General features: G+C 58.2%; 1 protein-coding gene across 3 annotated transcripts; it reads left to right on the top strand.

Moving 5' to 3' along the window:
* The first annotated feature begins 6,492 nt into the window (after positions 1-6,492).
* On the top strand, positions 6,493-10,130 carry GBX2 (gastrulation brain homeobox 2). Of its 3 annotated transcripts, none has more exons than XR_010122907.1 (3): positions 6,493-7,453; positions 8,473-9,376; positions 9,919-10,130. XR_010122907.1 is itself a non-coding variant. In XM_054478269.2 (3 exons), the coding sequence occupies exons 1-3, from the start codon at positions 6,931-6,933 to the stop codon at positions 8,579-8,581; spliced, it is 669 nt and encodes a 222-aa protein (XP_054334244.1). In that variant the 5' UTR covers positions 6,493-6,930; the 3' UTR covers positions 8,582-10,130. The 3 variants fall into 3 exon arrangements, 2 of the variants coding, with proteins under 2 accessions (XP_054334244.1, XP_054334243.1); XM_054478269.2 differs by adding an exon at positions 7,727-7,763 and having other exon boundaries at positions 8,473-10,130; XM_054478268.2 differs by having other exon boundaries at positions 8,473-10,130.
* The last annotated feature ends 2,841 nt before the right edge of the window (positions 10,131-12,971 follow it).

Below are 12,971 nucleotides of genomic sequence, written 5' to 3'. Positions count from 1 at the left end.
CCTTACAGCCCACCTTGAAGCCCAGGATAGGTGAGGGTTCCAAGAGCCTGAAGGAGGTGGGGGCAGTTGAGTCTGTCGTCACTGGCTCTGGTTCTCCAGGGCTTTCAAGTTTCTCAAACAAGAGCAAAGATCTACCCTGGGATGCTCCTCCGATATGGAAATGTGTCTGCCCCAGCTGGCTTCAGGACAAGTGTTCTTTTCTCTGATTCTGTAAGTCCGGTGCCCTACTTTAAGTGAAGTGATCCTGTTTACTTTCTTTAAAGGATGGGAATCTGTTGCCCTCACTTTTTTAACAGAATGGACCCCCCACCACCTCGCATCAGCACACACTCCCCTCCTGTTCTCTCCTGGGAAAAGTCCGTCAGTTAGGGTGATTTCCCGAGGAGCTTTCTCTGATAGGCACAGGGGTCCTTTAGAGCAATGTCAATGGGGCTAGTTGATCAGTTACAGACACACCTACCCTTGAGTTTTACAGATGAGCTTATTTCTGAGTGACGTTTCCCTGGGAATTCCAATGACTTTTGAATGACTTTTACAATGACTTTCGCCTGGGAGTTCCACCTGGGGGCATTTATTACAAGCGACAGAGGCCATTCCAATTCTCACTCCCCATTTAGCCAACATCTCTCCTTTGCATTCATACCCAACGCCGTGCCCCTGTCTTGTGACATTCTTTTCAGGAGGAGGAAATAACCAGAGGAAATTCAGGCTCTGCTTTGCAGGATTTTCTGGAAGAAGAAACAGTTCTTGCTAGAGCAATCACTGCTCATTTGGTCCCGGAAGAAGTTAAAGTTGGAGGGGTGCCCCTGGTGTGCATGGCTGTTGATTCAACACCCTTCTGCTCCCTCCAGCGAGGTTTCTAAAGGGTTAAATGCGTGTGCTCCGGGCAGACCGCATCCTCTTTAAAATACTACTTTTCTGAAGGGGATCGGGGCCGTCGTGGAGGCAGTGGCTGGGGACTTGGTTTGGGGTGTCCAGGAGTCCCGGGGGGTTCCAGCCTCCAGGGAAGACTCATAGGGTCCAGGGCCTGCCTCTCCTAGACGCACGGTCTCCTGGCGAGCATTGGAAGCTCATGGGGCCCACAGCTAAGCGCCGGCCATGGTCTCTGGCCTGCTGCTTCTTCCTTCTCCGTGTGTTGGACGCTGGCTGCGTCCAGCCCAGGCCCATTGCGACGTGCCCGCAGCCTTCCAGGACGAGGCAGGCGAGATGCGGCTCCCGCACGGTAGCAGACGCGGGCTTCTCAGGAGGGCTGCCCGAGAGGCCATCCCGAAGGTCCCCAGCCCAGGCCAAAGCGCACCCCCTCACCCCTCCTTGCCCTCTGCCCGGCTCCCAGGCCGCGGTTCACGCGGCCCGGGGATTAGCATTTCTGTGAAGTCCCTCAAACAATGCCTGCTGTGCGGGAGATGAAAGCCGGGCACCGGGTGGCAGGGCGCGTTTGAAGTCCCCGAAAGGTGGGGCCTCGGGAATCCGAGGGAGCAGATGCGAGGAGATAAAGCCAGGTGAGAAGCGCCTGGCGGCCGGTGTCTCCCTCCCCAACACTCCAGGGGCTGGGGTTCGCCGACGGACGAGGCCTTCAGAACCCCGGCCGGAGCCAGACCTGGGCAGGACACAAGGGGACACCACTCCCGCCAGCACCCCCGGCCTCCGCCCGCACAGCTGCAGCCCTTGGACCCGAGCCCCCAGCCTGGCCTCCGCCTGGTGCTCCCTCTTCCCAGGCTGGGAGCCCCGGGGTGGGCGTACGCCTCAGTCCCCACGGAGAATCCCCCTTTGCCTGGCTAGGTGCTCCAGGAGAGACGCGCGGTGAGCGCGGGCGCTGGGCTTCAAGGAAGAAGGCGATGGGCGATCAGTTACCCCCAGTGGTCTTGAACTCCCCAGCCTCAATCGTTACGGCTGCTCTGAAAAAGAACTAGGACACCCGCAAGCGCCCTCGGACATCTGGATCCCGGCCGGGGGAGCCGAGTTCCGCGTGGAGTTGGGGTAGTCCCGGGCTCCAAGCGCACGCAACGCTCGCCCGGGTGCGCCGTCGGCGCGACAGCGCCCGCCGCCCCAGGGGCTCCGGGGCTGTGTAGCATTCCACCCCCACCCTCCCATTCCCAGATCCCACGAGGGTTCGCCTCGCGGGCCCAGCGGCTGTGGCTCCTCCTGTTCCTCGTCGCTGGAGTGGAGAGGGCGGCGCAGGTGTGAAGGGTCACGTTTCGAAGCCCTCAGGCCTGCGGATAACATTTTTCAACTCCCAGGAGGAAATGAAGAAGAAGAAGAAGAAGAAGAAGAAGAAGAAGAAGAAGAAGAAGAAAAGCCCCTCCCCTTCACATTTCTATTTTGCGGTTGTTTTGTTTCTGCTACTTTGAGGGTGAGGGACAAAAAGCAAAGTTTCTACATAAGAATGTCGCAGCACACACAGTCCCGCAAAGTGTTTCTTCTTCAGGGCGCTTTAGAAAACCCCCTGTCCTGCTTTTGCATGGTCAAGGAGCAGAATAATGAAACCAAGACTTTTATTTTATAAACCACTTGATCTTTGCTTGGGAAACTCTATTAATTGAATGGGTTTGCCTTTTTTGCCAGTCCCCTTTATCATTATTTATGGGCTTTAAATTGTTTAAAGTTCCCTTGACGTTCAATTTACAAGTTTGGGGACTTTTTTTGTTCTGCCTTTTGTCCTGGAGAAAGACATCGTGTTGGAAGTGCTTTGAAAAGCCAAACATGAGAGGCTGGCAATGAAAGGGAAGCGGGCGAGATCCCTTTTAATTCCGTCCTGTTGGTGAATAGCTCTTTTACATAATTGCAGGAGCTATTTCAAAGCCAGCCAAGGGCTGACTTCACTTAGAACCACATGGAGTCTATTTTGGGCTTTCAGATTAAAAAAAAAAAAAAAAAAAAAAAAAAGCTGAATAAAATGTTTAAAAAGATGAGGCTTCAATGCTTTCTGCTACTTGCAAATTAGTGTGTCTGATGGGGAATTTTACACAAGCACCCCTTTGTAAGTGCGTCCTGGACTCGGGAGGGACTGTTCAGGGTTAGCTGGGTGTGAATCCCAATTGCCCTTCCATAAATAAAACCCATCCCAAGTTATTTCCCAACTATTGCCAGGAGCAAGAGCTGCGGCAATGACCAAACGATCGGGCTTCTCAAAATCCCTGTAAATAAAAACAACTCGGTTGCCCGAGAAACCAGCCTGTCGCCTAGGACTGGGCGACTGGCGGGAGCGCCAGACCCTCGAGGGCCGCAGGATTCCCCGCGTCCTCCGAGACCACGGGTGCCCACACAGTATCCTCTCCACGACCACCCGCGACCTCGACTCTGGCGGCGGCAGCGAAGCGCGCGATTCGCGGTGCTTCCTCCTCCGGACTGGGCTGGGCTGGGCTGGGCTGGGCAGGCCAGCACAAGTTTGCTGCATGAATATTCATTTACTTGTGCGTTTTCTATTTCACCCTCAACCTTCATACATCTGCATGCAAGCGCAGCCTGGGACAACCCCGAAGCGAGTGGCCAACTTAATTACCATCACTTTTTCGGAATGTCTGAGGTTTTACGTGGCATAATCTGAACCTGACACTAGCCTAGCACCTGTCGAGTAAAGTGCCCAGGGGCTGAGCTATCTTCATCTAGTGGGGAAGAGGGGAGGGAAGTTCACGAAGTTAACTGGAGTTGGAGGACCCAGCTGTCCCTTCGGGTGCGCCCTTCATTTTTCCTAATTGGAGGGGGGAGGGGACAAAGTTGCAAACATCTGTGCCCGGTGATTTTCCCGCGCAGACTGGGCCAAGCTGAGTCACGGAGGACTCTGCAGTTTGAGGCTGTTACGAGCTAAGCAGGTAGGAATCCGGAGGATGGATAAGCCATGTATCTGTCGCTCCTGTCCATAAATCTCTCCGAGGAGCCGAGAAAAAACTCTAAAGGCTTTTATTATCCGCAGTCCCCACGCTATGAACGCTTTGCAGGTAGCTGAGGTGCCCCGAATGAATCTTGTTAATCACGCCGAAACACAAGGATCCTTTTATGACACGAACAGTCGTTTTCTAAGCAGTTAAGCATTAGATGAGAAAGTATTACTGCATTGCATTTGCGAAAAAGGCACTAGTAAATAAAATTCATATTGATGAGAATTATCTGAACTCACTAATAAAAGATTAGTATTATAACCCCTGCAGTCGATACTTCCTATGGCAATTTATGGATGCAAATAACATGCCATCAAATTATTTCAAGTGTAGCTATAATTCGACGGACCTAAATCTTCTTGCTGAACTTTAAATGTAGAATAATCACCAAAATAATCAAAGGAATCCCTGTCTCTCGGAGGGTAATCAGGCGACAGAAGTCCCTAGAACAATATTTTTGCGGCGAAATAGCAAAGTGCATGGCAAACCTGCCTAGGTAAAATGAATAACAGCTTCCCCCGGCATGTCAGTGGCAAGCCGGAAGGGCACCGGCTGTAGCCACGTAAATCAAGGAAGGAGTGGAGCGTTTCTTAGTATTCAAAAAACAGGGTAATGGCACCCAAGGCTGTGTTACTGTAACTATCTCATAATGAGAGGGAGTATTTATTATGCTCATAAAGATATCAGCCTTTTGCCCTGGGCTTCGATTTTTTTTTTCCTTTTTCTTCTTTTCTGGGAGTGAAGGAGGGATAGAGCCTGGAGATCCCACAGACACCTCCTTCTCCATGGATCCCAAAGGGAATACATTTCCCCTCACACTGCCTAAGCCACCTTGGGGTCTGGGCGTGAAGTCAGGGGAGGCAATCCAGGCAGCGTCCTAATGAATTCCTTTCAAACCGCCTGCTGCCGGAGCGATCTATTACTGCGGCCTGGAGTGGGGAAACGCGCTCGAGACGTCTTTGTCCGGGTGGTGGTGGGGAGGGAGGAGGCGAGGAGGAGGAGAGGGCTGGCGGCGGGACCAGCGAGTTTTCCCAGCGCCCCGGGGCGCCAAGGACACACCCTCCCCTCTTTCCTCCAGGCCTGCTGGGTGGGCAGTGGGTCTCCGGCGGGACTCCTGGCAGAGGAGCTGATCTGGGATTAAGACGTCCCCCGGGGGGCCTTGGGGTTAGAGCGAGAGAAAGACGAAGAACGCGAAAAAAGAGCTTCAAAGAATCGGGTCGATAAATTCATAAAGATCGATTTATCTTTATCTCCTAATTAAATGTGCTTGTAAGTGATACATAACACACGTCCAACACGGGCCAACTCCCCAACCACTAGCTCCTCGGCGTGAGCTGATTTTTAATGACCGAACTAACAATGCCCTTCTTTCCTTCTCCCCAACCCGGTGCTGTTGGCGGTTCAGGGCTGACGTCTAGACCCGGGAAGTTGAAGCCCGGGCCTTGGAGGCTTGAGGAAGCCCCGCGCGCGCTGGTGCGCTCTGCACGGTCTGCCGTTGTCACGAAGTGATTCCGTTTTTAAAGGGAAGACAAGAGCTGAAAGTTTTTTTGTTTGAAAATGGAAGAGGGGATAAGAACGTCCCCAGTTTCCCTCTACCCCCAAATTCCCTTACTTTCAAATTTGGGGGTCTTTACCATTGTCGAGAACAGGGGAAACATCCTGAGGGGATCGGCTCCATCCCGCAGTCAGCAAAGAGGAACCGCGCGCCCTCGAGTCCTCGCGCTGGAAACCGGGCGGCGGCGCCAGGGTGAGCACTCCTTGTGTTCGCAATGTGCTTAATTAGCGCCTATTTACAAAACGCAGCTTTTATTTGGGCAAACATCATAAAGCTTTCATCAGGATAATCTCACGTTATACAATCTGGAGGCACAGCAACTCCCCCCTTCCTCCCCGAGGATGGAGCAGATAAAGGACTCTCTTTATTATCATAATTATCGTGGTTGTTATTTTGGTGCGCGCTGGCAAAGTGTGTAAATAGGTGCGATGATTAAGAATGTCATGAAAAATGAGAGACGGGATCGCTCACGGAAGGGCCCTGCCCGGGATGGGGGAAACAGCAGCCTCCCCGCCCCACCCGGAGCGCGGACCTGCAGCGAGCAACCCGGCGGGTTTCCGGCGGCTGGCAGGCGCTGCCAGCTCCCAGCCTTCGCCCCGCGGGTGGCTCTGGAGGGGCAGGACCCTGCCCCCAACTCCAGGACCCTCGCCCGGACCCCAGGCGCAGCCGGAGCACCCAGCGCTGGAGTGAGCCGCAGGCAGGTTGGTTCCATGGCAAATACAGTAAAAGAAATAAAGCGCCCCCGGCCCAGCCGTGGGGGTGCGGGTCCCGGAGGCTACCCTTCGAGGTGGCCTCGACAAGGCTGCAGGGCCCCAAGGTCCGAGCCTTGGAGGCGCCATCCGCCCCTCTCAAGTTTGCGCGGCACAGGCTAGGCGTGCAGGCTCCGGCTCCCCGGCCCGCGCGCTCCGACGGTGGCGCCCGCAGCCCGCTTGAGGCCAGCTTGGGTGGAAAGGGCGGGTCCCCGCTTTCGCCCCACCCCCGCCCCGCTCAGCCAATGGCCAGCGACGCCAAGCCCCACGTGAGGCGAGCCGGGCCAGGCGGCAGGCAAAATGTGAATGAGAAAGAGGAGCGCGATTTAAAGGTGCTGGCGGCGCCCGCGGGAGACAAGTACGCCGGCTTCGCGCGCTCCCCAGCGGCTCGCGGGAGGCGACGGACGGCGGGACAGACGGACGGACGGACGGACGGCAGCTTACCGGGGCCGAGGGCCGCACCCGCGACGCGCGCGGGCTCCGACGGGCAAGCGGCGGAAGGGGGCTCCGGCGAGCCCGCGGGGCCCGGGCGCCCTCTCCACTCCGGGGCGCACGGCCTCACCCCGCACACCCCCTGCACCCGCCGGGCATGCAGCGGGCCCAGGACTGAGGGGCGGAGGCGTCTGCTCTCCGGCTCCCGCTCGGCCCCTGCCCGGCGCTCCCGGCGGTGCTCCCGGCGTTCGGCGGGCTTCCCGGCGGCGGCGCGGCGCGGGGACTTTTCGCTTCTCGCTGGCCTCTACCGAGCGCGTCTATGAGCGCAGCGTTCCCGCCGTCGCTGATGATGATGCAGCGCCCGCTGGGGAGTAGCACCGCCTTCAGCATAGACTCGCTGATCGGCAGCCCGCCGCAGCCCAGCCCCGGCCATTTCGTCTACACCGGCTACCCCATGTTCATGCCCTACCGGCCGGTAGTGCTGCCGCCGCCGCCGCCGCCGCCGCCCGCGCTGCCCCAGGCCGCGCTGCAGCCAGCGCTGCCGCCCGCACACCCTCACCACCAGATCCCCAGCCTGCCCACCGGCTTCTGCTCCAGCCTGGCGCAGGGCATGGCGCTCACCTCTACGCTCATGGCCACGCTCCCCGGCGGCTTCTCCGCGTCGCCCCAGCACCAGGAGGCGGCAGCGGCCCGCAAGTTCGCGCCGCAGCCGCTGCCCGGCGGCGGTAACTTCGACAAGGCGGAGGCGCTGCAGGCTGACGCGGAGGACGGCAAAGCCTTCCTGGCCAAAGAGGGCTCGCTGCTCGCCTTCTCCGCAGCCGAGGCGGTGCAGGCTTCGCTCGGTGAGTTGGCGGCGCGCGCAGCCGGGACGCGGGGGCGGGAGGAGGCGGGGGCGGGCCAGCGCCGGGTTCCCGCGGGAGACCAAGGGGGCGAGGCCGCGCCCCCGCTCGACCCCTGCCGGAGGAGCTGGAGGATGAGGCCCGGCTGTGCCGCTGGGCCTCCGGGGGACATTCAGAGCCACGCAACAAGCGGGGTCTGGGGAGGGGGGCATTTAGCGCCCAGCGACCAGCTGCTGCCCTGGGCCACATATCTATCTGACGATGCGTTTGGCCGAGGCCGCCTCTGTCGCTCCGCGGTGACCTGGGGTTCCGGGTAGGTTGCAGCCTCTAGGGGAGACGGGTTGGGCTGCGCGTCTCAGCCGTGCGTGTGCCCAGGGGCGCCCAGACTTTTTAAACCCCTTCGCTGGTCTTGCTACTTGTCCGGGAGAAACGGATTGCTGGGAGGCTGTGCCTGTGTGTTTGTGTTGGGGGTGTCTGGTGGGAACTTCTAAGGCCACAAAACATCCCTTTGACCAACGTTGTCTGTCTCAAAAAAGACGGTCTGGGATCTGCACGTCCCTACGCCTCCACTCCGGTTAGGAAGCAATTAAGGTTCACTAAATTTTCACGGTGCGGGGGGGGGAGGATGAATCGTGAATCCCCCCATCAGTCCTCAACCAGTCCCCACCCCAGGGACAAAGCGGGCAATCTCTTGGGCCTCGCGCCTCCTGCTACTTCTCCTGACGCTGCCGAGGCTGGGAGGGTGCGGGGGAGGCATGACGGCCCTTTGAGTGATGGTTCTGGGCAAAGGGCCGTCGCCTGTACTGCCTCCTCTCCTTTGAGCTTTCTCACGCTCCCCCCACCCCTCCTCTACCCCTCAAAGGCCAGGAAATCACAATGTGTTAATGTCATAGAAAGACAATCCGCTAAAGGGCGGGGGGCGGGGGGGTCGGAGGGGCGCGGAATGTCCAAGTGACGGTGGGAAGGAGAAGGGAAGGCCAGTGTGCGAAATGTAATAAAATGCCGTTTGGTTTTGCTTTCAGTCGGGGCTGTCCGAGGGCAAGGGAAAGACGAGTCAAAGGTGGAAGACGACCCGAAGGGCAAGGAGGAGAGCTTCTCGCTGGAGAGCGATGTGGACTACAGCTCGGATGACAATCTGACTGGCCAGGCAGCTCACAAGGAGGAAGACCCGGGCCACGCGCTGGAGGAGAGCCCGCCGAGCAGCGGCGCCGCGGGCAGCACCACGTCTACGGGCAAGAACCGGCGGCGGCGGACTGCCTTCACCAGCGAGCAGCTGCTGGAGCTGGAGAAGGAGTTCCACTGCAAAAAGTACCTCTCCTTGACCGAGCGCTCTCAGATCGCCCACGCTCTCAAACTCAGCGAGGTGCAGGTGAAAATCTGGTTCCAGAACCGACGGGCCAAGTGGAAACGGGTGAAGGCAGGCAATGCCAATTCCAAGACAGGGGAGCCCTCCCGGAACCCTAAGATCGTCGTCCCCATCCCTGTCCACGTCAGCAGGTTCGCTATCAGAAGTCAGCATCAGCAGCTAGAGCAGGCCCGGCCCTGAGGGTCCAGAAGGGCCAGGGCCTGGCACCCACCTGGAGAAGCCCCCGCACCCAAGGGAACCCATGGTGGACTCCACTGTGTTTGAAGCAACAAAGTCACAGCCCAACTGTGGCCATCCCAAGCAAATTGAGAATATATTCACTAAATGGGCTTAAAAGACTGCTTTTGAAGGGGCTTACAGCCACACCAGAAGACACGCTAAATATTTATTATACTATCCTACTTTGTACATAAATATCTCTATAGACTGGATCTCAGCTGCAGTATTTTGAAAGTTATAGGACTTAATTACCCAGTAATTTCTCCACTCATTCCAGAAGAAAACAAAACCTCTGCTGTAATCTGCGCGGTTAGCAGCCACCTTTCCATACTTTTCCAAAGGTAAACGTGAAACCCAAGAACAAGCGCTGGGGTTTAAACTGATTTTGGTTTGCGTTCTGGCTTTTTGAGTTGACTGAAAAGCAGACATTGTTAGGCAGCCTGGAAATTCGCTTTGCTTTGCTTTGGTTTTGCCTGGCTTTGGTTTCCCCTGGGGTTGCCTATCCTATGTGAGCCATGTGAAGCACGTCTCCGTTGTGTTAATTTATTTCAATGTAGCTTATTTTCTTATAAGTTATGACACTTAAACAATTTCAGTCTTGTGAATAATAAAAAGGAGAGGGGGGGAAAAAAGACCAATCCCTGGGCCTCATAAGTGTGTCCAGAATTTGACTGTCCCGGGCACTGCCAGGGTGTGGCCGGGCAACTAGTCTGGGACCAGTACTGGAGAAACATCCCCTGAAACAGGTCTCCTTAGGCATCCTGGACTTGAGCCACCCAGCACTTTGCCAGGTTTAAAATAGGAGGGCAAGAGCGCCGATAGGATTACGAATTTAAGAAAACCTAATTCTCACCTTAGAAATCTATCTCCCCCTTTTGCACAGCCTAATCGATACCTAGTAGGCCGGCAAACTTCGGCCAGAGGAGGAGGTGGGTGCCCGGAGGAGGCAAGCGAGTGCGGGTATTGATGGCTTTGCACAAACTCCTGATGCTCCAAATCGACTGCAGCCAGGGAGGAAACGTCTTTCCTTTACAAATATCTCCGGCCCGAAAAGAAGCAGTGCTCGCCTGCCGGCAGAGTGGAGGGTCCATAAATCAGGCTCCGGGCGTTATCTGGCGACAGGAGGAAAAACCCAGCGAGCCCAGCCGGCTTCCTGGCAGCCCTCAGTCGGAGGCGGAGGCTGGCTGGCTGGAGCGCCAGCGGCCCCGGCACCTCCCCCTCCGGGCGGGGTCGGGGGGGCGGGACCCGGCCACCGCCCCACCCCAAGGACGCCCCGGTAGTCCGCACCACAAAGGGGGAAAACGCTAGAGGCTACGCACGGGAGCTGGGAGTCGGTCTGCAAGGGACGGGGAGCTGCGCGCCTCACCATCTCGATGGGGCGTGCCTGGTCCCCAAGCCCACTCCTGTCCCAACCCCGGCCCTGCGCTCAGAGCCCTGTCCGCTCGCTGCCGGACCCCGAAGCGCGTCGCCAGATACTGCGGCGGACAGGCCCAGGGCGCCGAGGGGGCCAGCGAGGGTGAGCGTGGTGCCACCAAGCCAGCAGCCCGAAGCGCGAGAGAAGCCGGGGCTTCGCCAGCCTCAGCCTTTCGAATTGGGGAAGGAAGGGAGGCCTGTGAGCCGCTGCTATGCAGCGGCGCTCGGCCCTCGGCGAGGTTCTCAGCCCAAGAAGGGGAAGCGCGGCCCGCCATGGGTTAATACTAATATTGACTTAATTTTTACTACTTACAGGCCGTCACCTCCCCACGGCTGAGGGGCCTGGGGACCAAGACCTCCACCCAAACTTCAGGCGCAGGGTGAAGGCTGGGAGCGACTGAGTCACCCTTTCCCGCCGCATTCCCAACAGTTCCGGTGGCGGAAAATGGCCCAGGCTTGGTTTTCGAGCCCAATAAAATAGAAGGGCCAGTCCTCCGAGGGCCTCGGCCGGCTCTGCGGGGCGCCGAGAGCTGCAGAAGCTCCTGGCCGCGCCCCGCCCAGCTCCATGAAGCCTGGCAGGGAGGGGATGGCGCCCGGGTCGCGCCCTGGCCTGGCGCGGGGGCCGCAAGGTCCGGATCCCGCCCGCCAGGAAGCGCTGAGCGCAGGTTGCCGGTGAGCGCCTTCTGCTCGGGGCAGGTACCCACTGGCCACACGACGCTGCTGCAGCATTCGAGGCCCGCAGGGACGCAGTCCCCCGACCCACACACCTGAGCCAGTCTGCGCGTGGCTGGGGGCGAAGAGTTTAGCCGGGAAGATTGGGGAGCTGCGGCCTCTGCCCGCCGGCACTGCGGGTCGGGGGAAGAGACCCTGGCACTCCCCACAGATCCTGGAGTGCCCCCCATATCCCCTTCCACCATAACAGGTGTAACCCCACCCGCCTTCTCCAAAAGCCCGTGGCAGGGATGAGGGGCAGAGGGACCCGAAGCCGGGACCGCGCAAACCCGGCGGGAAAGCGAAGCCCACTAGGAACCGGAGGCCGCCGTCAGGAGGCCCCGCTCCTGGGACCGAGCCCCGGGCCCTCCCAGCCTCGAGGTCCTCGCCCTATGGAGGCACGAGGAGGAGAGGGCCCGAGCTCCCCAAGCCGGCCGATGCCGCCCTCCCTCCTGCTCCTCGGGGCGCTGACCCCCTCCCTCCCTAACCCCTGAGCGCCGGGGCGCCCCCGAGAGCCCGGCAGGGAGGCCAAGGCCCGGGAGACAGGCCGAGGGGAGGAAGATAAACAAGCGGCGCTTGATGGCCGCTGTCATCATGGCCGTCATCATGGCTTTCATTTGGCTGCCTAATGAGTCACATCACAGGCAGAGAGAAAAATTGTCAATCGCCCGGGCCCTAATGAATTTTTTTGCAAATTGTAATCAAGCCAGGCCGTCTCAGCTGGCTGATTAATGAGACCCACGAGGCTCGGCCAGCACCTCAGCTTTTTATTCCATCCCGTCCTCCCTGCACTAAATTAACAGCAACTTGTCTGAGCTTCAAATTAACTCCCAATGATTAATTCTGATGGGGGGGCCTGAAGAATAGCTTGTTCTAATAGGCTCTGGCCTGAGATGCTGTTGGAAATTAATACACTTCCCCTTTGGCTGCCGGCTTTAATCCAAGGTTGGGTTTTGACATCACTATATTTGTTGTTACAATAAATTCCACTTACATCTGCAGATCAAATAATTACGCTTGGGAGCTCCTTGGACCTGCGCCCCCAGCCGTGCACTGGGACGCCTCAGGGCTGCCTGCACCCCGCAGCCACCGACCCAGGCAGAGGTCGGAGGGGGGCCACAAGAACAGTCACTCCACCCAGTGACTGCCCTTGCTCGCTGGCAAGCCAGGCACCCCTGCCCCATTGGAGAACCAAAGGTATGCTGAAAATCCTCAGCCGTCTCCCTGTTCTTGGGGCAGGACCCTCTTTAGCTTGGTCCTGGGCCTCAAGCAACTTCCTCTTCCGGAAGGAGCCCGGGACTACCTTCCCAGCATCTGGGACCACCTGCACTGGAGGCTGCTCAAATCCCAACCTGCGCTGGAATTTTCAAGACTTAGTGCTTGCTTGTGCATCCAGCCTTTGCCTCCTGTCTTCAGCCCCCTGGGTGGTTCTTTCACAGATGCCTTGTCAGCTAAATGGAGAGCAGGGAGTGGCCCCCAGGCTTTTTTGAGCCCGGATTTGCCTCGGAGGGCGTCCTGACTCTATGGCTGTCTGTGCATCTGGCCTTCAGCCTAGGTGCTTGTACATGCCTGGGCACATCGCTGGTACCTGCATTCCAAGACACCCTTTCTCTCGGGGTCAGCACCCTCTCCCTCTTGTTTCTGTTTGAGCTTAATGGGCTTAATTATTTCAGCTGCATCTGGTGAAGCTCGCACAGGGCTTCCAAGGCTGCTCCCTCCAGCCCCAGACCTGTCCGGAACAGAGCCCCATGCTATGCCCCACGGCAGGTGGTTCTAGGTGCACTGAAAGCCGGGAGTGACCTTCTAGCTTTC

The sequence above is a fragment of the Pongo pygmaeus genome, chromosome 11 (assembly GCF_028885625.2).
Source record: "Pongo pygmaeus isolate AG05252 chromosome 11, NHGRI_mPonPyg2-v2.0_pri, whole genome shotgun sequence".
Taxonomy (NCBI): Eukaryota; Metazoa; Chordata; class Mammalia; order Primates; family Hominidae; genus Pongo; species Pongo pygmaeus.
Note: the sequence above shows the minus strand (reverse complement) of the source record. Positions and strands in the feature narration are given on the sequence as shown.